Below are 27,867 nucleotides of genomic sequence, written 5' to 3' on the forward strand. Positions count from 1 at the left end.
GCAGACCCAGCAATGTGTGTGTGTGTGTGTGTGTGTGTGTGTGTGTGTGTGTATTTCCCAAAGATTAGCCTGATTAAGTCAGAAAAGGCTTGCTGCCACAGATTTGGTCATTGAGGGCTGAATTTGGGGATGTTATAATCTCCACACTGCTGGAGGAAGCACTCTCACTAATGAAATGATGGTTTCTAGTGGAAGTAAAAGTCCAAGATAGTGTCATAATTTTTTGTATATTTAAATGATCATTTGAAAAGCAAAACTTGCAGAAGGGGCCCTCTTACTCTTAGGTGAAAATATATCAACTCATATTTCTGTCACACTTTAAGGTTTGCGAAGCACTTCTCTTATAACAGCTTTGTGAGACAAGTGGTGAAGATACTGCCTCTATTTTTACAAAGGAGAAAACTAAGGCACAATAGGGGCTGGGAGACTTGCCCATGGCCATATATCTAGAAGGTGTCTAAGGCATGTTTCAAAGCTAGATCTTCTCACTCTTAGGTGTAGCAAGCAAATCTCCAGGGATGTCTGGAGATTTATGCAAATCCTTGAATTCTTCAGAGGAAGATCAGTAATGATATCTAAGTAACATGAGTAAATGAATGTATGTGGTTGAGGTAGTGGGAGAGTAGGAGAGTAAGTAACTATTATGTGGAGAAAAGCAAAGGCAGTGGAGATTCTTGTCCCATTTTTAGACAAGCCTCCAAGAGAAAGAACCAGGGAATTTGGCTCTACAGATAGTGTAGAATGTGTTATTTAGAAGAAACACTTTGGATACTTATCACAACCAGAAAAATTCATGAGTCTCCAAAGGGGAGGTGAGCATGAAGATTTCAGGTGAGGTAGAAAATTGAGAATAAGCTTTCATGAGCAGAGAATGATTAAACTAGTGTTTTAAATTCTCTAAGATGGGTCTGAATATAACAGACCAAGAAGACAGAGGGTAGATTTTTTTTCCCAGAATTGAAATGATGAAAATCTTAAATTTAGTGGTATTGGAAGACACATTCCATTCCATCTGCTGGTGGATTATAAATTTTCACTGCTTAGTTTGGCTTTCCTTTTTTCTCCCCTCCCCCCATCTTGTGTCTAGCCCATCTATAACATGTCTTTAGAAATGTCTCAGTTAAGTGTTGTTAACTTGACATTGGCTCAGCTCACACTTACCAGAGCCAAATGCTTGGAATGTGAACAACTTTCACCTTGCGGAACTGGCCGTGGTACTGAAAATGGTCAGGGCTGCTGAAAGGCCAGCCTTGTTAGCACTTATTCTTTACCTGAGATGCTTGGGCTATTTGGCAAGTGGGGAGCTAGTAGTGTTTTGCTTGCTTTAATTTTGAGTTCCATCTATGTGTTTTATATCTGAGTTGGTTACAGAGGCTACTCCTTCCCTTGTCGTATCCATAAATGGTGGTTGGGAGAAGAACTGGATGAGTAGGAGTAGAGATCTCATTAATCCATTAGGAATGGGTATTATTATATGAGTTCGACAGTGGACAATGACATAACAAATGGTTGATCTTATAAAGTATGGTAGAGTGAGTGTTGAATTTAGATTCAGATGACTTGGTTGTACTAGATGGAAGCTAGGTGGTAGAGTGGATAGAGCAGTGGGAGTGGAGTCAGAAAGCCTTGAGTTCAAAACCAGTCTCAGACTCTAGCTATGTGACCATGGGCAAGTCACTTAATTCCATTTGACTCAGTTTCTTATCTGTAAAATGGGGATAATAATACCCTCCACCTCCCAGGGTTGTTGTGAGAATTGAATGAGATAATAATTGCAAATAGCTTAGCACAGTGCCTGACACATAGGAAGCACTATATAAATATTAGCTGCTGCTACTACTACTGCTACTACTACAACTACTACTACTACTACCACCACCACCACCTGTGTGTGACTTTGATAGAATCACTTCACTTCCCCGGCCTCCATTTCCTTATTTGTAAAGTGAGAGCTGCACTAGGTAGTCTCTAAAGTGCCTTTCCAACTCAATCCATGGTTCAACAAGCATTTATTCAGTCTCTACTATGTGCCAGTAATTGTGCTAAGGGTTAGAAGCTACAAAAACAAAAGAGAAACAGTTTCTGATTTTAAGAAGCTTACCTTCTTGGGGTGGGAGGGCGGTGGGAGAGAGTAGGGAGAAAACAATGTGAGCACAGATAAATGCAAAGTAATATTGTTGATGGGATTGGGAAGGTCAGTAAAGGAAAGGGTTGGCACTTGAGCTGAGCCTTGAAGAAAGCATATCTTAACTTGAATTAGAATTAGAAGCAAGCACAATTCCTCACTAAGATTTCTCATGCCAATCCTGATGCACATAACTTACTTGAAAATAAACTCTTGTCACTTCCTCTTGACAAATTTAGGCCCCTTATCTCTTTCCTTTGTATATGCAGACCAGGCAGCAGCCCAACTCCTCCTCAACTCAGCCTCCCATCCTGGAAAGGTCCCAGCACCCAAGGAAAAAACGGACTGACTAGCTAACAGGCCAGATTGTATTTTCTTGGTGGAGGAGGTGAGAAGTAGGAAGAAGGAAGGATAACATGGACAGAAAGAAGTTTGTTCATGGAAAAGGACCAGTTTCCTTAGTGCTATGGGAGAACATGAACTTGGGGAAATGGGAGCAAAATCATTTGAAGTGAATTGATTTCACTTAATATGAGAAAGTGATTCTATTAGCAGAGTCAGCCCATTTTCCCCTCCAACAAGCAGTTGGTCTTTTTCAGCCCTCATTCCTCATGTTACTTGCTTTACCTCTGTATCTAGCTTCAGGCCCATCTATACCTTTTGATGACTATTTATGGACCTATCCGTTTTTAGTTTCATATGCCTGGATGATTCTCTGTTTCCCTTTACATCCATGTGTTTAAGAGGCCAGCTTTCCTTCTTCGCTTCAGAGCCTCTCATCTCCTTTCTTTTTATGCTCCTCTGGTGCCTGATGTATTCCTAGATTGTGCTGACATCGGTGTATTTCCCAGAAACCAATCAGTGGGCAGGAAAGGGCCTGTAACTGGCTTCTCTTCTCAGCATCCAAGGAGGCACCTGATATATCCAGCTCCTACCTCAGGGTTAGGAAAGGATCTGAGTGAAGCTAGAGAATGCTTAGCTGCTTTTACTTCCTCTGATCCATGTCTTCCCTAATTCCAGTCTTAGTTTCTACCTGCTGCCTTTAGCATTTCTTCCTCTAATGAGGTTACCCACCCCACTACAAATAGTCCTGGCCATTCCTTTGTGCTTACCTAATTCTTGGATGCTCATCTGGCCTGGAAAGAGACAAATTGTATAATGGCTCTGTCTTATATTCCCATGCTGCAGCAGCTTTTTGAAGGATGAACTTGCTGCTTCACCCCAGAGGGCATACTTAGAAGAAGTGGGTAGAAGTTGCCAAGGTAGGTTTATCTGATATAAAGACTTAGAGCTAAAAAGACCTTAGAAATCACTTAGTCTAAATCCCTCATTTTACAAATGAGGAAACTGAATCCCAAAGAGGCAGAGTCACTAGTGAGTACATAGCAGAGATTCAAACCCACCTCATCTAAACCCAGTGCTGTTTATAAGCACACTATGCTGTCTGACAGTGAGAGCTATCTAAAAGTGGAATGAATGAAAAGCCTGAGGAGGAAGGGGGGCCTAACTGGAGGCCCAAGATGGATAACTACTCTTTAGAGGGTTTTAAAAAATTGGAATGAGATTCATCTCTCTTCCAAGTGTTCCTGGTCATTCAGTCAATAGTTAAGGTTGGGGTTATTGGGTTGAGTGGATGACCGTTTTGCATGAATTAGTAATTTTCTATTATAGATAAGATTCCCACTCAGATTGCTCTAAATCACCTCTGATTTCCCTTCTAGTTCTGAGATTCTGTGTGTTTTTCTTCTTCTATCTCCTCCAAGATAATTCATATACATTCACATTTACCCTATTAAAAAAAAGAAAAGGGTGACATCATTAAGCTATAAGTCAATGAGCTTTACTGGAAAATTCTAGAACACATTCAAGAGATGGTTTAGGAAGGGAAGTAGTGATTACTGCATGGCTTCCTAAGGAAAAAAAAATCACACCAGACTTCCTCATGTCATTCATTACAAATCTATTTTATCTCATCCCAATCAGGCCCTCCTTACTACATAACAACCTTTTATTCTTCCCTGATTGTCTCTAGATCACATATCAATAGCACTTTTAAAACTTGCTCTCTCCTGTGGCCTTCTATATCATTTCTTTCCTCCTCCTCAGCAGAAGACTTTATCTTCTGCTTTGCTCAGAAGATAGAGGCGTTCAGGCCTCCATTATCTCCTTTGCTTCAGTCTCTGATGAAAACGTAGCCCTCTCACTAAGACCAGCCCCTCTACCTATGCCCCAAGTTCTCTCCCTTCCTGGCTCATCAGGCAGATCGCCCTTGTAAACAGCATTCTTCCTCTTCTACTAACTCTTTCCTGCTGCCTACAAATATGTCAAGGTCTCCTCTGTGCTTAAAATTTTTTTGTTTGATCTGACTGTCTCTCAAGCTCCCATTTTATAGCTTTTCCTCCCTTTCATAGCCAAACTCCTAGAAAAAGCTGTTTCGTTGTTTCCCTTTTCTCTCCTCTCATTCACTTCTCAGTCCTCTGCAGTCTGGTTTAATACCTATTCATTCAACTAAAATTATGTTCCTTAAGGTTACCAGTGATCTAGTCATTGCCAAATATGATGTCCAAGTCCCTTCTGACTTTTCTGCCACTGTTAACCACCTGAATTTTTGTGACACGTCTCTCTCCTTCCTCTCCTCTTACCCATCTGGCTTCTCCTTTGCTGAATCATCATCCCATAACCATGTGTACAGGCCTCTGTTTTGGGCCCTTTTCTCTCCACACTCTCTCTGATGCCACTCTAACATCTCTGCACAGATGACACCAAGGCCTAGAGCCATAGTCTTTTGTCTGAGGTCCCCCTCCATGTGGCCAAATGCCTTTTGGACATTTTCATCTGGATGTCCTATAGCCATCTTGAGCTCAACAATCCCCAAACAGAACATTTTATCTCCCCCTCTCAAATCGCCCCTCCCCAACTCCCTAATCTTCTTTCTGTATTGTCCACTTCTATATTTCTAGTCTTCTGGGTTTGTAACCTCTGAGTCATCTTCAGTGCCTCACTACCCCTCAGCCCACATAGCTAGTCAGACACTACCAAGTCTTATTGATTTTACCTTCACAACATCTCGCATCTGTCCTCTTATTTTCACTTACACGGCAACCACATTTCAAGTCCTTATCACCGTCTCATTGCGATTATTGTGACAGTTTCTTAATTTGGCTCCTTGTTTCCAGTGTTCTCTTCAATCCATCCTCTGCACAGTTGCCAAAGTACCGTTCATGTCTGACCATTTGACTCCCTTGCTCCAAAAGCTTCAGTGGCTGCATAGTGTCTAATTGCCTTCAAGACTGAGTTCAGGGACAGCTAGGTGGTGCAGTGGATAGAGCACTGGCCCTGGAGTCAGGAGGACCTGAGTTCAAATCTGGCCTCAGACACTTAACACTTACTAGCTGTGTGGCCCTGGGCAAGTCATTTAACCCCAATTGCCTCACCAAATAAAATAAAATTAAAAAAGGGGGGTGGGCAGCTAGGTAGTGCAGTGGATAAAGCACTGGCCCTGGATTCAGAAGGACCTGAGTTCAAATGCGGCCTAAGACACTAGACACTTAATAGCTGTTCGGCCCTGGGCAAGTCACTTAACCTTCATTGCCCCGCAAAAAAAAAAAAAAAAAAAAAGATTGAGTTTAAGTCCCACTCCCTTCATGAGGCCTATTCTCTTCCTGACTTCCCCTCATTCTACTCCACATCTCACAATTTCACAATTTCTCGAATATATTTTGCATTGACTTAATTTGTGATTAGGTTGGCTTTATCCCATGAGGATATAAGTTCCTTAAGGTCAGAGAGTTTTGTTTCTGTCTTTGTATTCTTAGTACTCAGTATGGTGCTTGGTATTAGTACACACCATAAATGTTTAACAAATGAACAAAATCAACTCCCTCTTCCCCCCTATACCACATCTTCAGCATATCCCATTCTTTCCTCCTCTGCTCTAGTCTCTGATGAAGAGGTTGTTTTTCTTTTTACCAAGGCTAACTCTTCCATTTGTGTTTTTGGTCCTGTTCCTGCCCATCCATTCAAGAAGCTTTCCCCCTTTATTATCCTTCTCTTTCCTCTTCAACCTCTTCTTATCCACTGGCTCCTTGCCTGTCACTTTCGACATGTTCAGGTCTCTCCCATCCTTAAAAAAAACCTCTTTCATTTGACTTTGCTGTCTTTTTCAAACTATAGTCAAATAGCTTTTTTCTCTTGCATGGCAGAGCTAAACTCCTAGGAAGATCTGTCTACATGTATTACCTCCATTTCCTGACCTCCCCCACACAGTCTTCTGACTCCATCATTCCACTGAAACTGCTCTCCCCGTGTCTACCTAGTTACTAATTATCTCTTAACTGCTAAATCCAACAGTTGAGCATGAATGGATGAAAAAGACTTTATTAAGTGTTTGCTATGTGCAAAGTAGTGAGCATAAAAATATAAAAAATGTCTGCCCTCAAAGAGCTTACATTCAAATAAGGTGGACATATAGGAAAATAGTGACCAGAAAGGAGTATGTTGGTGAGTGGTGTCATAGATAATAGACTGATACACTCTAACAGCAAATGCAGCAGTGATTTGATTATGATTCCAGAGCTGGAAAGCTGGGGGTAAAGCAGGATGTTGGGAGGGAAAGAGGACAGCATATAGCTTTGGACATACAACCATTTCCTCTCCTGGACAATTTCTTATGCTTTGCTTTCATTAACATTGTTCTCTCTTGGTTTTCCCTACCTATCTGACCATTTAGTTTTCATTTCTAGATCACTATACTGCTCCCGCTCCACTAAGCATGGACACCCTCCAAAATTTTTTCCTGGGTCCTCTTTTCTTTTGCAGGGCAATTGTGGTTAAGTGACTTGCCCAAGATCACACAGCTAATAAGTGTCAAGTGTCTGATGCTGGATTTGAATTCAGGTCCTCCTGAATCCAGGGCTGGTGCTTTATCTACTGTACCACCTAGCTGCCCCGGGTCCTCTCTTCTTTATACTTTTTTCCTTGGTTATAATCATCAGTTCCCATGAATTCAATGATCATGTCTCTGAAGATAACTTGTAAACATATATGTATTTCCAAACTTAATATCTCTCTGAAACTCCAGTCCCATATCTAGATGTCCCATCTGAAATTTGGTGTATACAAACTTGTCCCTCCTCCAGATTTTCCTCTTTGTTGGTAGGGTATCATCATCTTTCCAACCATCTAGATGCATAGCCTCAAGAGTCATCCTTACATCTTCTCTCTCCTTCACACCCCACCCCATATCCAGTTAGTTTAAAATCTTATTTATTTATCTACATTGCATAATCTGTTGCCCTTCTCTCCACTCACAGAGCATTAACCTCCTAATTGGTCTCCCAATTCTTCAAGTTGCACATTTCTAGCTAAGTTTGTTGGATCCCAGAGTCAGAACACATTAGAACTTGACAGAATAGAACCATGGACCAAATCCAAAACAATTAAGTTTAAAGGAATTATTAAGTATTATTGTTGTTGTTGTTGTTGTTACTATTATTGAATAATAACTAACATTTATATAGAAATTTAAAGTTTGCAAAGTACTTTAGAATAATATTTATCTAGTGTTTACTATATAAATGTGAGCTAAATGCTTTACAGTTATTATCTCATTTGATCCTCAACAACAACTCTGGGAAGAAGACACTAGAGTATGATTGTCCCTACTTTACAGGTGAAGGAAACTGAGGTTATAAGAGGTTAAGTGACTTGCCCATAGTCATGAGGCTAGTAGGTATTAAAATTGGTATCTGAACACAGGTCTTTCCTGACATCAAGTCTGCTGTTCTTTCTGCTTGGGTTCAAAAAATGAACTGCCACAAATGCAATATGGAAAAAAAAAACAGTCAGGTAACAGTTCCTATGGGAAAAGATCTGATAAACCACTGGCTAATTTGATTTTAAAAAAGAAAGAAGGGGGCAGCTAGATGGCACAGTGGATAGAGCACCGGCCCTGGATTCAGGAGTACCTGAGTTCAAATCCGACCTCAGACACTTAACACTTACTAGCTGTGTGACCCTGGGCAAGTCACTTAACCCCAATTGCCTCACCAAAAAAAAAAAAAGAAGAAGAAGAAGAAAACAAAATTAACATTATCAAAAATGAAAAAGGTAGATCATTACTAAATGAATAGGAAATAAAAACAGTGATTAGGAGTTATTTTGCCCAACTGACAATCTAAATGAAATGGATGAATATTCACAAAAAATATAAATGACCCAGATTAACAGAACAGAAAATAGAATACCGAAATAACTCTGTCTTGGAAAAAGAAATTTAACAAACCATAAAGGAGCTCCTTAAGGGAGAGAAAAAGGAAAAGCCAGGACCAGATGGAATTATAAGCAAATTCTACCAAACATTTAAAGAAAATTAATTCCAATGCCACATAAACTGTTTAGGGAGAAATAGGTGAAGAAGGAGTCCTATGAAATTCCTTCTACAATAAACATATAGTCTTTTTTAAAGTAATAAACATTTTTATTTGTAGTTTTGAGTTCCAATTTTTATCCCTCCTTCCCTTTCTACCCTCCCTGAGGCAGTAAGCAATCAGATATGGGCTATACATGTGCCATTATAAATATATGGTCTTAATGCCATATGATGTCTTGATACCATTATCAAGGTAATTATCAATTCATTGATAAGCTAGGAAGAGACAAAACAGAAGAAGAAAACTACCAACCAATTTCCTTAATGAATACTGATGCAAAAATTTAAAACACTAATAAAGGAGATTGTAGTAATAAATCAGAAAGATCATACACTATGACCAGATTTATATTAGGAATTCAGGATTGGTTCAAAATTCAGGAAACCAGAAGTATAATTGGCCATATCAGTAATAAAAATGACAAAAGTCACATGATTATTTCAATAAATGCAGGAAAAAGGTTTTGATAAAATATAATATTCATTCCTGCTTTAAAAAATATTAGAAAATGGGAATATATGGGGCAAGTATAAGCTAGAAACTTTTTCAAAAAGAGAAATGGTGAAGCAAGGATGCTTAATATCACCATCACTATTTGATATTGTACTAAAAATACTAGCTTTAGGATTAAGACTAGAAAGTTGAAGGAATAAGTATGGGCAAAGAGGAAACAAACCAATCACTTTTTGCAGATGATTAGATGGTTTACTTAGAGAACCCTAGAGAGTCAGCTAAAAAATGAACTGAAATAATTAACAACTTCAGCAAAGTTCCAGGATATAAAATAAATCCCCATGAATCATCTACATTTCTGTATATTACCAACAAAACCCAGTAGGAAGAGAGAAAGAGAAATTCAATTTAAATAATAGACACTATAAAATACCTGAGAGTCTGCCTCCCAAGACACACACAAGAACTATATGAACATAATTTTAAAATGCTCTTCACACAAATAAAGACATCTAAATAACTGGAAAATATTAATTGCTCATGGATAGGCTAAGCCAATATAATAAAAATAAAAATATGACCTAAATTAATTTACTTATTCAGGGCCATACCAATTAAACTACTAATGGGCTACTTTATTGAGCTGGAAAAATAATAACAACAAAATTCATCTGGAGAAATGAAAAGTCAAGAATATCAAGGGAACCAATGAAAAAAAATGGAAAGGAAGTACCAGATCTCAAACTATATTACAGAACTGTAGTTGTTGAAACAAGTTGGTGCTGGGTAAGGATAGACAGGTTGGTAAGTGAAAGAGATTAGGTATAAAACACACAAGCAAATGAACACAGTAAGCTAGTATTCAATAAACCCAAAGATCCCACCTATTGGGACAAGAATTCACTATTTGACAAAAATTTTGGGAAAAACTGGGAAGCAATCTAGCAGAAACTTGTCATATATTAACAGCTCACACTGTATATCAAAAAAAAAAAGCTCAAAATGGGTACAAAAAGGGTGATATAAGCAAATTAGGGGAACAGGGAAGAAATTATCTGTCAGATCAGTGGATAGGGGAAGAGTACAGGACCAAACCAGAATTAGAGAGGTTCAAGGAGGTAAAATGGACAATTGTGATTACCAAAAATTATGTTTTTGCATAAACAAAACCAGTGCAGCTGAAAAGAGAAGAAAAGTAGGAAAGTGGAGGGAGATCTTTGCCACAAATTTCTCTGATAAAGGTTTTATTTCTAAAGTATATATGGAACTAAGCCAAATGTATAAGAAGAGTCATTCCCTAACTGGTAAATGGTCAAAGGAAATGAATAGAGAGTTTTTAAGGGAAGAAATCAAAGCTATCAATAGCCAAATGAAAAAATGCATTAACTTACCAGTAATTAGAGAAATGCAAACTAAAACAACTCTGAGGTACCACCTTATACCCATCATATTGACTAAGAGTACAAAAAAGGAAAATGACAAATGCTGGAGGGGATGTGGAAAAACAGGTACACTAATAAACTGTTGGTAGAGCTGTGAATTAGTCCAGTCATTCTGGAAGCAATTTGAAACAATGCCCCAAAGGCTATTGAATTGTACATAGCCAATCCTGATACTAGGCTTATACCCCAAAGAGGTCAGAGAAAAAGGAAAGGGACTCACAGGTACAAAAAAAAATTATAGCATCTCTTTCTGTGGTATCAAAAAATTGGAAGCTGAGATGGTGCCAGTCAATTGGGCAATGGCTGAGTGAGTTATGATATATGAATGTGATGGAATACTATTGCACTATTAGAAATGATAAAGGGAATGGTTTCAGAAAAATCTAGTAATACTTGCATGAACTGATGCAAAGTGAAGTGAGCAGAATCAGGAAACCATTCTACACCGTAACAGCAATATTGTAAAGACAATTAAATGTGGAAGACTTATTAACTTTTATAAACTCTATGATGGGTCAGCACAATGACCCATCTCAATCCCAAAGCACTCATGATGAAACATGCTTTTCACTTTCAGGTAGAGAATTGATGGATTCAGGGTGCAGAATGAAACATTTTTCTCTTGCCTTTTTTGTTTGTTTGCTTGCTTTTTGGAAGATAGTTAATGCAGAAATTCATTTTGCATAACTATACATATTTATAATGTGTTTTGTTTTTCTTGCCTTGTCAATGGTGGAGGAGGGGAAAGGAAAAAAAGAAAATTTGGAACTGAAAAACAATAAAAAAGTCTCTGTGCTAAAAGAAAATAAAAGAAAAAAAAGAAAAAGATCTGGGTGTTTCAGTAAACTGAAAGTTCAGAATGAGCCAACAATGTGTTACAAGACTACCAAAGGATGTAACAGGATTAGGCAGAATAAAGATGGGAGTCATAGTCTGTCTAAAACAAAATAGGTGGTGGTCCTTGTGTATTTTGCCCTTGGGAGAATCCTGTTCAGTTGTGGGTGCCACATTTTAGGAAGGACAGTGACAATAGGAGGACTGTCCAGGGGAGGATGACTAAGATGATAACAGGATGGTATGATTTAAAGGAACAAAGGATGCTTAATTTGGGGAAGAGAAGACCTGAAGGGGGACTTGAGAATACTTTTCAAGTGTCTGAAGGGCTTTCATATGGAAAACAGACTTGACTTATTCTCCTTGGCCCAGAGGGCAGAATAGTGATCAGAGAAGCAGATTTAGGCCTAGTATTAGGAAAGTTTTCCTAATAACTCAAGCTAGCCCAAAATGGAATAGATAGCTTAAGGAGGTAGTGAGTTCTCCTTCAGTAGAAGTTGGCTTGAGCAATCTGGTTGACAATTTGCTTGGCATATAATAGAGAGGTTAAGTGAACCCAACTCCCCTTTCTGAGACTTACTATCTGTGTGACCTTAAGCAAATTACATAACTTCTCTGAGCCTCAGTTTCCTCATTTGTAAAATAATGGGTTTGACTACAGTGACTCTGTCCCTCGCAACTCTAGATTTATGATCCTATAAGCTAGATGGCTTCTGAGGTCTCTTCCAACTCCAATGGTGTGATTTTATATATTTATAATAGCATAATATGATGCAAAAGGGGAATGGGGTGAAGGTAAATCAGTGACAGAGCTCCTGAGAAACACTTTCATATGTAACAGACTTAAATTAATTTTTCTTTATCTGATTGGCCATTTTTCTTAGCCTATTTGCCAGTTTCCCAAACGATTAATGTTTGTTTCATTAGGAGCTCCATTTCCTTAACCATTTCCATTTCCTTCTCTTTGGCAAGATTGCTTTCTATCTGGGATAGAAGGTTAGAGTTGAGGCCTCTTGGGTTCCTCTTCTAGGATGAAGGTGAGATCAGGGCATATGCTTGTGATTAATGATTTAAATCTGAAATTCTGGTTTCAGTCTCATTTCTCTTGCTGGCTGACCATGGTCAAGTCCTTTGACCTATCATTGCTTGTTTCTTTCTCTGTCAAATGAATCTAAAGTTAATATAATCGCTTTCTGTTTGTGTGTATGCAGAATTAAAAGGGGTACAAAGTGCGGTTTAATTGTTGATGCTAACATAGTTTAATGAAATGAAGGAAAGAGCATTTATTAAATAATGAATCCATGCCAGAAACTGAGCTAAACACTGTTGACAAGAATTTCCTAATGAAATCAAATATCCTCTTTCCCTACGGGCTAACTGAGGCTTCATCACCTTATACTAGGAGAGGCCCTGGGCAAGCACCGTAGGGGCCTAGGAGACATTGGGCAATTTCAACCCTGGTCATTCAGCTGGAGGGAGTGTTGAAGGTTGCCGTTGCTCCCCGAAGCCTTTTGGTCAAGATTTGATAGTGAAAAAGTCACATCAAAACGATTTAGGAACAGGAGGCCAGAGCAACCAAAGGATGAGATAGTAACTTCCCTGTAGGACCCAGCCGGCGATGAAGGGAAGAGAGGTCTGGCTTCAATAATGATATCAGAAAGCATAGCAAGAGACATCCAGGGAAAAATATGCTTGGAGTCATTTCTTTGTATGTAAATGTTTTTTCTTATTTCCACACTCAGCGCTTGTGGGGTGAGGGAGCGCTGGATATTTACGAAACATCTCCAGCTTTGTTCTCTGTCCTCTTAATTACAAGCCTGCTCAGATCCCGCACACAAGGCAGGAAGCCAGGCATAGCCAATCGGAAGCAAGGCTCGCTGCTGCTGATTTCCAAAAATGCTGTGTGGCTGATATTTTCTTCAGAGTGAAATGGAGTGTGGTTGTATGATTTGGGCCAAGAGCTGAGCGCTGGATGTGCAGAACTCCTAAGTTCCAATTTGAAATTGGATTCCTTGGCTTTCTTTTCGGGTACTGTTTCCAGCTTTTAAGTGAGGCTAAGCACCAGCATTTCCCTTACCCCACAGCAAAGAGGTATGTGATCACAGAATTTAGTGCCAGAAAGGACCCTAGAGATCTAGTCCAGCACCTTCCTTTTTATGCATGAAGAAACTGAGGCCCAGAGAAGTTAAGTCCCTTGCTTACACCACCTGGGTGGTGTGGTGGGCTTGGAATCAGGAAGACCTGAAGTCAAAAACTGATCTCTGTCTGCCTCAATTTCCTCAACTGTAAAATGGAGATAATAGTACCTACCTCTTGGGGTTCTCATGAGGACCAAATGAGATAAGATTTGTAAAGTGTTTAGCATGGTGTCTGGCACAAAGGGGATGCTATAAATAAATGTTTGTTTCCTTTCTTCCTTCCTAAGTGCATATGGCTAGTAAATAGCAGTTCTGGAACTTCAAGCCGTGTCCCCTGAGTTCAAGACCAATGCTCTTTTAAATTTACTGTACTGCCTCCAAAATAGTCAGCCCAATTCTGGTTTACAATCTGTGACTTTTCCCAAATACTTCTAGAGGGACAGTTGAGTCTCAGATAAATTGCCTTTGTGGTTATGTAGCTTGGGATGTCTCTGAATTATTGCACTGTCACAGACTTGTCCTTTGAGCAAATTGATGACTGCTCTCCCCACCCCCTGTCTCCAGAGTGGGTACCAAGCACAACAAACACAGTACTTGAGATGCTTTGCAAGAGAGACATAGAAACACAATTGCCCCCCTGGCTGCCTTCCCAGTGAGTCAGCCCTTGGAGAAGTACACAACAAATGTTCATGTAAGGGAAAACTCCCAGGGATCACCACACAATGCAGCTGCATCCTTCTTCATGCCCAGAAGGCTTACTTGGGTCAGTTTCTCTCTTCATAGATAATCCAGTTGTGCCTAAAGGTAAGAGACTTAGAGCCAGTCCAGTCGATCAGTAAGCATATATTAAGCACCTACTGTATACCAGGCACTGTGCTAAGCACAAGGAATACAAATAGGGAACAAGGAAAAAAAGTCCCTGCCCTCAAGGAGGTTACAGTCTGATAGAAGAAGACAATATACAAAAGGGAGGTGAAAGGGATGGGAGGAAGTACTCTATTTAGCAGCATGAAGAAAAGTCCAAAGGAGGTTGGCCAGGTAGGAAAAGAAGAGGTGGCTGACTTGGGCTCTCTCATTAGATAGAGGTTAGGGAGGAACTCTTCACTCCACCTTTCATTCAGAAGGGTCCCAGGAGCAGAGGGTATTGAGGAGGGAGTACCAGGGCTGAAGTGATCTTGCAGGATGATAAGGTTCTTGGGGGGCATAATGAAGTCCAAAGGATTGTATCAACAAGAATTGCCACCCTTCCTTCCTAGCTACCCACAGATAACACCACTTCTACACATGAGAATGATTCTATAATTATTCTCCTGCTCTTTCCTGCTTTGCTGGTCTCTCCAAGTTAGGATGCTAGGACCTGTGAGGACCCAGAGGTGACAAACAACGGCAACGGCAAATAGTTATTCATCAACTCTTCTGTGTAAGGTCTTGTGTTGAATGGTGGGGATGACAAATGTCTTCAACTGGTGCAGTAGTGGATAGAGCACTGAGCCTGGAGTCAGGAAGACCTGAGTTCAAATCCAGCCTCAAACACTTACTCTGTGACCCTGGGCAAATGCCTTAACCTCTGTCTGCCTCCATTTCCTTAACTGTAAAATGGAAATAATAATGGCATCTACTTTTCAGGGTTCTTGTGAGAATCAGATGAGATCATATTTATAAAGCACCTAGCACAGTCTCTGGCAACACAGTAAGTGCCTAATAAATGCTCGTTCCCTTCCTTCCTCTCTCCCTTCCTCCCTTCCTTCCTTCCTTTCTTCATACTCTAAAGGGAAGTTAGAAGATAGAAAAGATTCAGAAGTAAGTATAATGCAAGGTAGAATGTGATGATAAAGAAAAGGTCCCATTAAAGTCCTCTAGGGAAAAATAGGCAAAAGAGATCCCTTTGAGGGGAGAGGGGGCAGGAAATCGGAATAAGAGGAAGCTTCATGAAGGATTTGGCATTTTGAAGGAAAATATGAAGAGGGCATATATTCCTACAGAAGAAGCAGGGCAGGGCAGGGAACAGTTGACAGCCCTTTGGCTAGATGTTTAAAAAAAAAAAAAAGGAAGGGGAGTGGAATAATCAGGCTAGAGAAGTAGGTTGGAGCCAGATTATGTAGAGTGGGGACAGCTAGATGGTGCAGAGGATAAAGCACTGGCTCTGGATTCAGGAGGACCTGAGTTCCAATCTGACCTCAGACATTTGACACTTACTAGCTGTGTGACCTTGGGCAAGTCACTTAACCCTCATTGCCCCACAAAAAAGTAAAAATAAAATAAAAAAAGATTATGTAGGGTGTGGAATGCCAAGCTAAGGAATTTGTATTTTATCATATATGCCAGGGGTCAGCAGACTAGGGTCCTGAGGGCCACATCTGGCCCACTGCCTATTTTTGTCTAGCTGGTGAGCTATGAATGGTGTTGGCAAAATATCTTTTACAAAAAACAGGCAGCCCCACAGACCATAGTTAGCCAATCCCTGATATAAGCAATAAGAATCCCTGAGAACTTTGGGTCAGAGGAGGAACCTGGTCTTACCTGTGCATTTTGTGTGAAGATGAAATTTGCCAACTGTGAAAAATAGATGGGTCAAGTGGGGAGGGTGGGGAGAAACTGGAAGCAGAGAGACCTGTGTTAAGATAGCACTAGCCCGAAGGATTAGGGGCCTTCTTCTTTGTAATGGGAGCTAGCCAACCTCTCTTGCATCTGTTGCAGTCTCTCTGTTCCCATGGGGCCACTACCCTAGTTCAGGCCTCATAGTCATGAACATAAGACCATATTCCCCTTGGTTACTGGGACTGAATAACTCCTTATGTCCCTTCCTGTCCATCTAGAACTAAGCACAAGACTTTGCACAGAAAAGGTGTTCCATCAGGGTTCATTGACTTGAATTTGTTGAATTCTGAGCCTCTTTCTTGGTCATATCCTGATCCTTGTTCCCTGAACCTGTTTGAGCTGGGGTCACCTCAGGAGGAGGCTGAGCTTTGACTATACACATTAGCATTCACTAGCAAGGACCAGCAGAGCTCATTCTAACTTGAAATGAAGAGGACAGATTATCCCAAGGGGAACCTTAGGACTTGGTGGGCCTCTTGCCCGGACACTCTAGAGGCCTTGTCAGCCCAGACTGATGTTCATAGGCACACGGGATTCCGCGAGGAATATTTCTCTGTTCCTTGGGGGAAATTGCAGCTTTCAGAAAAAGGACATTTGCATTTTCAGGGTACTTTTATGGGGAAAAGAGAAAGTATTTGCTTTTTGTATCTGATGAGAAGCTGACTGGGGCAAATTGTTGATTTCAGGGAGATCAGCCCAGGCCTTGCTATGAAAAACAGTGACTGTGTTTCTCTTAAAGGAGGTTTTGGTATGGCCCTGGTGGACTCTTATTTCAGAGCCTTGAAGGTCCTGATTGTTCTGAATTTGTCGTTTACTTTTGGACTTTGGAGCTGTCACTTTACTCTTAGGCCGTGTGTGTGTGTGTGTGTGTGTGTGTGTGTGTGTGTGTGTGTGTGTGTGTGTTTAGGACTCAAACCCAAGGCCAGTTTTGTAAGAAACATGACAAAAAGGAAGGAGAGGGGGAAGAGGGAAGAATCTCTCCAATTTTTCCTAACATATCAGCTGCTCTGTTCCTAGGCCCTTGGAAAGATTTGCTTTAGAGAGTGTAAAACAGATGGCTTTGGCAGCTCGACATGGTGGCAGGGGTATGGGGAAGGGGAGATAAGGTAGGAAGTGTGGAGAGCATGAGAAATTCTCATTTTCCTATGCTCAAACTGAACCAGGCTAACTATGGCCACTCCTTCAGGGGGATTTCTAAAATGCTTGGGCCAGAGGGTGCATGCACACAGTTGGACATAACCCTCCACCTCAATGATCCAGCGGGACTTTCCTTAACTCTCCAGAACTCCCTTGAATATATGATTTTAGCCACCATCATAGCAAACTGCATCGTACTAGCTCTCGAGCAGCACCTGCCTGATGAGGACAAGACACCCATGTCCTGAACGCCTGGTGAGTGTTCTTCTGTGCTTCCCTTCCTCTCCCCTGTATTTTCTTTCTTTTCTTTCCCTCCCCTCCCTGCCCGCCCTTCCCCTTCCCTCCCTTCCTCTTCCTTCCCTTCCTTTCCCCTCCCCTCCCATCCACTCCCATCCCCTCCCCTTCTCTTCCCTTCCCTTCCAAGAAAGATGGTGGCTCTTGGCCCAGAAATTCCATCTGTCCCATAACCCTTAGAATATTTCATTCCCACCTTTCATGGAAAGCTATGCATGTCTTTTAGACTGAGAAACCAAAGGAGGAAATGTCTGGAATGGCTTCTGCCCTGATTAGGGGGTGATACCTGCCTTCTTCATTAGCAGCCTCCATCTGGTCATCAAACCTGCTAAAAGACTACTGGTTTTAGATTGTGGAGACATCTGTTTGTTTCATTCCTGTTAAAACCCATTTGGTCATTCAGAGTTGAATCCCCCAGTGAGGAGAGGCAGTGTTTCTGGTTTTCTCCTGGGGAGAGTTGAACTGTGCTTTAATTCATTCTATTCCTCCAGAAAAGAGTCCCAAGGAGATTTCTATGTAGGACATTCCGTGTGCACATGCCTCTGTGTGTGTGTGTGTGTGTGTGTGGTGTGTGTGTGTGTGTGTGTGTGTTGGGGAGTTATGGGAAAGGAGTTCATGGTTGCCTGCTTGTTCCACCTTCTATAGGTTTAATAGGTCTGTGGGAACTCCCATTAACTGCTAATGCTGATTCTGACTTTTCTCCTCCCCACCCCGGATGACACAGAACCATATTTCATTGGAATTTTTGTTTTGAGGCTGGAATTAAAATCATCGCCTTAGGGTTTGCTTTCCACAAAGGCTCTTACCTAAGGAATGGCTGGAACGTAATGGATTTTGTGTGGTGCTAACAGGTAAGTTGCTTGCACTGTTTCTTTAGGGGAGAAAGTTGGGTGGGGGAGGGGAAGAAGAGGAGGGAGCTTCTGTCCCAAATGGCTTACTTCAAGATAGAGCTGAACTAGCAAGTCTTAAGAACTTCCCCACCTATTTTTCTGCATATTAGAGCAACTCTGGCAACTTGACTCTTGTATAATGTGCTGGTGACTTGATTGCCTTTGGTGACTTGGGAAGTTATATTGGCCATGATCCTTTATGTGTAGTCCTTTGGTATGTTCCAGGGATTGTTTGTGAAAGACCTTTGATCCTGCTCTTCCTCTGCCCTTGGGTTTCCTTGACTTGGTTCTTGTTCTGTTGGAGCCAAAAGCACCATCCTTCCTGTTTGGAGCGACATCTCTGCTGCTTTGGTCTGGACCTTGTAGTCATAACTGATGTCAAATATTCTGTTGTATCAATGGCACATTGCTACTGGGTTGTTCTTGGAGGAGTCACTGAAGAGGTGCCTAGATTCTTTGGTTGGTGAGAATGGGTGGTATTGGTTTCTCATCTGCTGGGAGAACTGAAATGATTAATGTGCCATCAGCGTGGTGAATAGTGATGTACCCTGATTTGTTGGAAGTGTCCTCTTTATTATTCCTATTGGACTGCTATGGTTTATGTAGGGCATAATGATGATTGAGACCTGGGGGGATATCACATTCACACCATTTAGGTTTTCTGTGATCATTAGGGACATAGGAGTGAGGGTTGCTGGCAGAGCTTTGTTCTGACATCATCTCAACAAACATTTATTAAATGACTACTGTTTACAGAGCCATGTGTTTTAGTGAAGAATTCTAAATATTTTTGCTATAGGCAGGCCCTGGAGTTCCTCTGAACCTAGAGGAGGAAAAAGGAGGAGAAATGAATAAGAAGAGTTGAGGAGCAATGTCTATAACTCTGCTTATATTTATCCTTTCTGTTGTCATGTTTATTTATTTGTTTGTTTGTTTGAAATAAAATGTAAGGCAAACTATCAAAAAGGTTGTTTTCATTTCTTGAGAGGTTTACATCTGACATGATCCCTGTCCTCATGAAATTTATTATTGTCTAGTGGGGGTCGGGGGTGGGCGGGGTAGAACACATGCAAAACAAGACCTGCTGAGTGAATGAAAAGGCTCCTTTAAGGAGGTGAATTTGATGTGGGCTTTAAAGAATTGGTGGGAATTCATTAGATGAAGGGAAGACAGTGCAGGCAAAAGGGTATTTCTTTATCAAAAGCATGGGAAGGAGAAAGGCACAGGGTGCATTTAGAAGGAAAGAAGATATTTCAGTCTTGTTTTGATGTAGAGAATAGAGAAGAGCATGGCATGAGAGGGTGCTGGCCATAGTGGGGAGCGTCTTGAATGTCAGACAAAGGAGTCTGAACTTCACTTGATAAGCAATGAGGAGCCACAGAAGATTTCTGAGCAGGAGTGACATGGACTTATCATAAGGAAAATTAGTATGGCAGTGGTACAAGGGATCAGCTGGAGAGAGGGTGAGAGTCAAGGGAGAGAGACCTGTTAGGAAGTTATAATAGTAAAGCAGATGGTAATGAGAGCCGGACTATGGAAATAATAATGGGAGTAGAGAAGGAGGCCTCATGTGAAGGGTGTGCCAGAAGTAAAATATGAAAATAATAATAACAGTTAGAATTTATATAGTGCTTTAGTTTGCAAAAATGCTTTACAAAGATTTCATTTGATCCTCAGAACAATCCTGGAAGGTAGGTACCATTTTTATCCTCCTTTTACAAATAAGGAAACTGAGGTAGATTTGAGAATGTGGGTCACACAGCCAGGAAATATCTAAGACTGAATGTGAACTCAGGTTTTCTTGACTCCAGGTTCAGTGCTCTATCTAACTGCGCCACTTATTTCCAGAAACTTCATAATTCTATCTGTTTGGGGCTAGTCATTGATTCATCCTAGGACCAATTGACATGACTTTGCTGAAAGTGTAGAGTCTTGAAAACCTCTAATTTTTAAACACAGTTGGCATGGCTAAAAGTGACCCTACCCTATAGCCCTTGCTGAGTATGCAGTAGATGTCAATAGATACTTGTTGAAATAAATTTTGGCTGTTAGTGTGATCCAGGACTGAGCAGGCTAATTTGTCATTTGGCTCTTTGGCTTTGTCCATACCATACCTCTCATTTCTTTTCCTCAGATATCCTTCAAGACTCCAGTTTATAATCATTTACTTTCTTCTTCATAGTCTGAAGCCATCTCTCCTTTGTTCCTTTCCTTTTTCTGCATTGTCCCCCAAAAGCTATTCCTTGTTGTCTAGCAACTGATTCCTTTGGGCCACTTATTTAGCCTTTTACCACACATTCTTAATTGCTGTTCAGATTCTTTTGCCCATGTCAGGCAAAGGGCTTGCATGGGGAACTTTCCATACCTTTGCTCCAGATTTTGGTCTTGGTTCAATTCCTTTCCCTGGCAAACACACAGCAGAAAAAAACCATAACTACCTAAAAACAGGTCAGGTTTGCCTTTGAAGCAGTGATGGTTTTTGAATATCCATATTTTTTCTCAGAAATATCTCATCTTTTATATTTGGTTTTTTAATTTAATATTAATTTAAATTAATATTTTATTTCCCCCCAATTACATGTAAAAAACATTTTAAACTTTCATTTTTAGATTTTGAGTTCCAAAATTTTCTCCCTCCTTCCCTCCTTGAGAAGGTAAGCAATTTTATATCGTTATACATGTATAGTCATATAAAATATCTTTCATATTAATCATGTTGTGAAAGATGTATGCTTCTATCTGCATTCAGGTTCCTTCAGTTCCTTCTCTGGAGGTAAAAAAAAAAACCAACTAACTTTTTTCATCATAAGTCCTTCACAACTGTCTTAGATCTTTGCATTGCTAAGAACAGCTAAGTCATTCACAGTTGATCCTTGTACAGTATTGCCATTACTGTGTACAGTCATTTCTGGTTCTGCTTATTTTGCTTTGTATCAGTTCATATGTATCTTCCCAGGCTTTTCTGAAAGCATTCTGCTGGTCATTTCTTATAGCAGAATCGTTTTCCATCTTAATCATATACCACAACTTGTTAAGCCATTCCTGAATTGATGGACACCCCGCTCAAATTCTTGTTCTTTGCCACCACAAAAGAGCCTTTTATGTTTGTAATCACATCTGAGTTTTAAAACCCCCATCATTTTTCATGGGCTTCTGAAGTTTTCTGTCTTTTACCTCTATAAAGGTTGGAGAAAAAAATACTTGGTATTTTTAATGGTACCTCTTACAATGTGGTTGATGACCCGCTTAATTAGTATATTAAAAATGTACAAGAGGGAAGCATCAGAAATGTTGATTCTCTTACTATCAAAAGCATTTACTGTGTTTCTAAAATGCATGATAGAAATAAAACAAGACAGTTGTATATAACTGAAAGATGTTGTTCCTTTCTGTAGTGAGTATCTCGGAAAGGATAGTCTTAAATGGGGAAATTTCATAGAGACTAGCAAAGAAGGCACTAGAAAAATGTTCTGCCTCCTCTAGTTCTGAGACCTCAGGTTTGAGACCTAGCCTGGGACCTCTGGTGAGTTATTTGCCCTTTATTGTCCTCAGTTTTCTCATCTGTAATGTGACGGGGTCTTGACTAGGTGATCTTTAAGATCCTTTCCAGGGGCAGCTAGGTGGCACAGTGGATAAAACACTGGCCCCAGAGTCAGGAGGACCTGAGTTCAAATCCAGCCTCAGACACTTGACACGTACTAGCTGTGTGACCCTGGGCAAGTCACTTAACCCCAATTGCCCCACCAAAAAAAAAAAAAACAACCAAGAAAAAAAAAAGATCCTTTCTAGCTCTGTTGGTTCATGAAAATGTTAGACTCAGGATCGTAACCAGTGAGTGACAACAGAATCAGTGACCTGGCCCCTGTGCCGGACCCAGGTACAAGGAAGCTGGGAATTCTGCCTTTCCTTTTCTCTGTATCCAGCTCAAAACCCAGAGTTCAGGACTCATGGCAGTCAGGAGTTTTTCCAACTTGGTGTCTTCACGGCAGAGCTCTTGTTAAGGAAGCATTGGTTACTATTGGAGATGCCATTCCATGCTTTTTTTTTTTCTCCTTCCATTTCCCTGGAGTTGATCCTGGGTGTGAAATACAGAGGATGCAAGACTACCCAGATGAGCAATAGAAAAGGGATCCAACTCCCTTCTTAATCCCTGTCCCTGGGTACTCATTTTAATCGCACATGCTTGTTAAACACCTCTATGTGTAAGGTACTGCCCTAGACCTGAGGGTGCAAATATGAAAATGAGCACAGCTCCTGTCCTCAGGGAACCTGAAGTCTACTGGGAGTGGGGGTTAGGTTGGAGGAAGTAAGACTAGGGTCAAGGAGAGAGTACCCTAGGATACTCAGGAGGGAGAGCCCACTTTCAACTGAGTGAGGGAGAGGGAAAGAAATCTCAAAAAGCTTCAAGGAAGAAATTCGAAGGAAGAGGCTTTCAACGGACATGGGAAACAATGACCACGGGGCTATGGGAGCCCAACTGAAGGGAGCGGGGTGAATGTCTCTGGGGAGTGATGATTAGAAAAGCTAGTGGTTCTCAGCTGTAACAGTCTCCTTCCTGTTCCCCAGATCCTGAGATTTAGGAAGGATTGAGTGACCTCAGAGAGTTTGTATTGTGTCTGTCTGCCTCTCTCCATCCCTCTTGCCTCCACAGGGATGAAGAAAGTCAGGCTGTCTTGCTAGTCCATCTGTGAGGAACTGGCTTGTGGTGTGCAGGATCTTTGGACACCAACCTCTTCCCTGGGGTTCCAAGCATCTGGAGCTATGTGCAATTGCCATACCCTAGTAAAACCATCTCAGACACAGGCTAAACCAGGTTCAGGTTGACCAACAGGCCTCAAATGCCTGGGATGTATACCCCAAGCACATCAAACTTCCCCTGTGGAATCTTTGGGTAAGAACAATTTGTTCCAAGGCCATGAAAGCAGCTGAAGCAGGTGTGGTAGAGTGCCTAGAGCTTGGTCAGACATCAAAGATGCCAGGGCCATGCACTGCATCCTGGGCCATCGCCAGTCATCTTGACTTTTGTCTTGCCACTGGACTTCAATGACTCTGAAAGAGAGTGAGGCTGATGACTTTGTGCAACTCTGCCTCACTTAAATCTAATTCAGGCAGGTCAGGGTATCACCCTGTGATATCACTTGTCTTCTTTGGAAACAAAGAACAAATAATAACTAGAGGATCTTTCCACTGTAGTCACAAATGCTTGCCTGCCTCTGGAGATGGCTTGGATGAGTGCAAAGCTCCTCTCTGCTTCACAGGGGTCACGGAGTGGGAAAGGAAGCAAGCCTTGAGAAGGGAATGGGGTGCTGAGGCTCTGACATGCTGGCAAGCCTGAAGTGCTCAGATGACAGGAAAGCCAATAAATGTCTAAGGCTGAGGTAGTAGAAGGCCAGACAGGCAGACAAAGCTTTACCTAGGGAGAAGGAGGCAATGAGGGACTTCACCAATCACGCTCTCCCTCCCTGTGTAAAGGGCAAAATGAGGAGGGGGCTTCCTTACAACAAACAACCCTGTGAAGTGGGTGGTTTACAGGCATTATCCTACCATTTTACAGGTGAAGAAACTGAGCTTCAAAGAAATAAAGTTACGGGGCAGCTAGGTGGCACAGTGGATAGAGCACCAGCCCTGGAGTCAGGAGGACCTGAGTTCAAATCCGGCCTCAGACACTTAACATGTACTAGCTATGTGACCCTGGGCAAGTCACTTAACCCCAATTGCCTCACTAAAAAAAAAAAAGAAATAAAGTTACTTGCCCGTGGCCAAATATCAAGTCAGAGTCATAGCCAGGATTCAAACTTTGGTCCCTCTTGATTCTGACCTGAGTCAGGCATGCTCTTTCCCCATTGTACCCTCTTTTTTTGTGGGGAAATGAGGGTTAAGTGATTTACCCAGGGTCACACAGCTAGTAAGTGTCAAGTGTCTGAGGCAAGATTTGAACTCAAGTCCTCCTGAATCCAGGGCTGGTGCTTTGTCCACTGTACCACCTAACTGCTCCCCATTGTACCCTTTTTTATTCAATGAGGTGATTCTACCTAGAAGAGTAAATTGCTGTGCCTTTAGCCCATTAAGCAGTCAATCAATAAGCATTTATTAAGTGCTTACTATGTGCTAAGTACTGGGTTTACACAAAGAGGCAAAAGACACTGGTTGTCCTCAAGGAGCTTACAATCCAATGTAGGAAACAGTATATAAACAAATACATACAAAGCAAGCTATAGGCGGGATAAATAGGAAATAATAAACAGAGGGAAGACATTGGAATTAAGAAGGGTTAGGGAAGGTTTCCAGTAGAAGATGGGATTTTAGTTGGAACTTAAAGAAAGCCAGGGAAGACAGTAGACAGAGCAGAGGGAGGAGAGTGGTTTAGGCATGGGGGACAGCCAGAGAAAATGCCTGGAACCAAAAGACAGAGTGTCTTGTGGAATAGCCTGAGGCCAGTGTCACCCAATGGACGAGTGTGTATGGGGGAGTAAGTTTTAAGAAGACTGGAAAGGTAGGAGAGGATTAAGTTATGAAGGGCTTTGGATGCCAAACAGAGCATTCTGTATTTGTACATCATGGTTCTTTGTTAAGTAGGAACATTTTAGAAACAGTTTCACCACCTGCCTGTGCACTCATGAATTTGATTGGACTGTTTCCACATATGGGTATGTGTATGAAGGGATTTGTGTTGCAGAGGGTCTCTGAGTGCAGATATGTCTCTTTTTTCCCCATATGTGTATAATGCAGCTATCGCCACGCATAAAATCCTGTTTATTGAGCATCCTGTCATAAGGACTGCCAAATGGCTTACACCTCCTGGTCCACTTCAGCTCCAACACGCTATATTTTTATGATTCACTGATTTTTTGAAGGTCAGGAAGGGCCAAAGACTGTTATCTTCATTACACAAGGGCAGTTGACTATGGCCATACACCCAGTCAGTTACAGGACTATTCGAGTTTAGTTACATGGTTTACTCTAGTTCATGTTAGCCTTCTTTTTTTTTTTTTTTTTGGCAGGGCAATGAGGGTTAAGTGACTTGCCCAAGGTCACACAGCTAGTAAGTGTTAAGTGTCTGAGGCTGGATTTGAACTCAGGGCCTCCTGAATCCGGGGCCAGTGCTTTATCCACTGTGCCACCCAGCTGCACTGCTCCCCAACCCCATGTTAGCCTTCTAAGAAAAAGCCCAGGCTCACTTAGGTATCTGTATGAAAGGAGATCATCACTCCTTACTGTATGTTAATCATTTAGTGAATATCCATTAGTTTCCTACTTGAGTGTTTTGCTAGACTTGTCTAGGGGAGACAAAATAAGTTTTAAGACAGGTACTTGTCATCAACAAAGTCCAGTTGAAAGGTCATAGTATATAATAATTTCAAGGTTTTCTAGTTAACAATAAATACTAGAATATCTCAGTAAAGAAAAGGGCTGAAAACTCAGGGAAGGCTTCATGAAATAGGTAGACTTGAATTAAATAAAATGTGAATAGGCCAAAAACCCATCATATATAAAGGTATGAAGATTGGAAGTATAAGTCACATGGTCATGGGACAATGAGGGGACCATTGTGCCTAGATCAACTGGGAAACAGTGAAGAACAAGGTTACATAGATAGAGTGGGATCAGGTTATTAATGGTCTTAAAACCCATTAGCCTGGAGCAGCTAGGTGATGCAGTGGATAAAGCACCAGCCCTGGATTCAGGAAGACCTGAATTCAAATTTGATCTCAGACACTTAACACTTACTAGCTGTGAGACCCTGAGCAAGTTACTTAACCCTCATTGCCCCACACACAAAAAAAAGAAAAGAAAAAGAAAAGCCATTAGCCCATGAACTTTTTTTTTTTAGCAAGGGTGCAATATGATTAAAATGGTCTTTAAGGAAGATTAACTTCATCTTCCACAAAAAGTCCTTCTCTGATGGCTCCTTGTGGTATAGAGGTGATCCTGGGTTCATAAAGAATATCGTAATCATTCTGGAAAAAACTTTGATATACTCTTATTTCTGTCCAATAACGACTTTAGATAAGGACAGAAAGCCTTAGAAGTAGCAGGGATTAACTTGGCCATAGTAATTCATGAAACAAAAAATAAAAAGTGGCCTTTAGCCCTTGGCAATCCCCTTCCACTTTTGCAGTGATGGGGGGCAATGGGTGTGAAGTATAAGATTTTAAATAGTCTATAAATATTAACTCAACTATTAATACTATAAAAGAATTGATTGTGTGAGTCTCTGATCAATCTAATAATTTTTGCCAATCAATTTGACAAGATTACTAGGCAGGAGCTTTGTTTAGAGGCATCTGAGGGGCACCACTCTATGGAGGTGGGCATGTCCACTAACTTAGAGCACATTCCTAAGACGGAGGCTGATTCAAAGATAATTAGCTGATTAGGACCCAGGGAGACAACTTTCGGAGGAAATGCTTTGTTCCATGATCTATAAAATTGAGTTCTAAGTTCAACCTTCTCTCTACTTCTCTCTGCTCTCCTCTCTCTCCTCTCATTCCTCTCCTCTTTTTGTCTGTGTCTGTCCTTCCCTTTGTCTTTTGTCACCAAAACATGGCAGGGTAGACCTATATTGAGGAATAGTTTGGGGAAAGGTGCTCATATACAGTTTCCATCCCCCAGGAGCAAGTTAGTTGATGACTTGAGGCAGAAGTAGACATAGCCTTACATGTAGCCTGAGAAATCCTGAGAGGAGACTTTCTTAGCTTAACAGATGGTAGCAGCTAGAACATTGATAGATTCCTGCAGAAGCATATGGCAGAAATAGCTATATTGTGCCCATTCAATCTAAGAAGGTAGTTTATGGACAATACTCATGGACCCCAGACTTTTGCATGGCAGAATAGAGATTATGAATTCCCTAAATAGTATAGTTCTAGAATCTAGCCTTTTAGCCAGAGAAGAGAGGTTTTCTAGGTAGTTCTATTTGGATAATCCCAAATTTGAAAGTTCAGGTATTTGGACCTTCTAAAAAAGAGAAGTTGAATATCTTGATGTGTCATGCTCCTTGGAGAAAGAAGACTGCATAGTTTCTGCGCAGTGTCCTACTTGAAGAACAAAACCAGTGAGTTACTCAGACAGTGTAGATCCAGTGGGAAAGGGCTTGCAGGTTCATCCCCTCCCCTAAAATATGCTTACCTTCTAAGAAGTAAGCCAATAAGCATTGGAAAGGGTAAGCGACAAATAACATTACAAAAATAAAATTGTATTTTAACAGACAGGAAATGGTTGGTGACTGGTGTGGGAGTCATTTCTAAATCAGGTGTCTGTTTACAGACAAATCATTGATTTGTTAGAGCAAAGATAAAAATTAACGCCAAATTAGAAGAATAAAAATGATAATGTGCAATGAAAACAGCTCCAATATGATCTATTTAAACAGACTATTGATGCCAAAAACATGGGAAATGGATTTCAGAACAGACAGACGCAATTACCATTTTCTATAGAAGTTTAACCAACACAGAATAATCACTACAATAAGGAGGCCAAAAGAGCCTACAAACAACCTTCTCAGACAGTAAATGCTTGCTT

General features: G+C 41.0%; 2 protein-coding genes across 3 annotated transcripts in view; both read left to right on the forward strand.

The window, feature by feature from the left end:
• The window catches only part of LOC122734710 (voltage-dependent P/Q-type calcium channel subunit alpha-1A-like), a 182,443-nt gene extending 164,140 nt beyond the window's left edge, over positions 1 to 18,303 (forward strand). Inside the window, exons 5-6 of one of the 2 annotated variants that reach the window (XM_043975724.1) lie at positions 17,308 to 17,412; positions 18,166 to 18,303. In XM_043975724.1, coding sequence (XP_043831659.1) covers positions 17,308 to 17,323 — 16 coding nt within the window. In that variant the 3' untranslated portion in view covers positions 17,324 to 17,412; positions 18,166 to 18,303. Of the gene's footprint in view, positions 1 to 17,307; positions 17,415 to 18,165 lie in introns of those variants that run through there. The other variant, XM_043975725.1, reaches the window with a different exon arrangement.
• Positions 18,257 to 27,867, forward strand: part of LOC122734709 (voltage-dependent P/Q-type calcium channel subunit alpha-1A) — a 213,052-nt gene continuing 203,441 nt past the window's right edge. The window contains exon 1 of the mRNA XM_043975723.1: positions 18,257 to 18,303. The gene's annotated coding sequence lies outside the window, so the exon portion shown is untranslated. The remainder of the gene's footprint in view (positions 18,304 to 27,867) is intronic.

The sequence above is a fragment of the Dromiciops gliroides genome, chromosome 1 (assembly GCF_019393635.1).
Source record: "Dromiciops gliroides isolate mDroGli1 chromosome 1, mDroGli1.pri, whole genome shotgun sequence".
Lineage (NCBI taxonomy): Eukaryota > Metazoa > Chordata > Mammalia > Microbiotheria > Microbiotheriidae > Dromiciops > Dromiciops gliroides.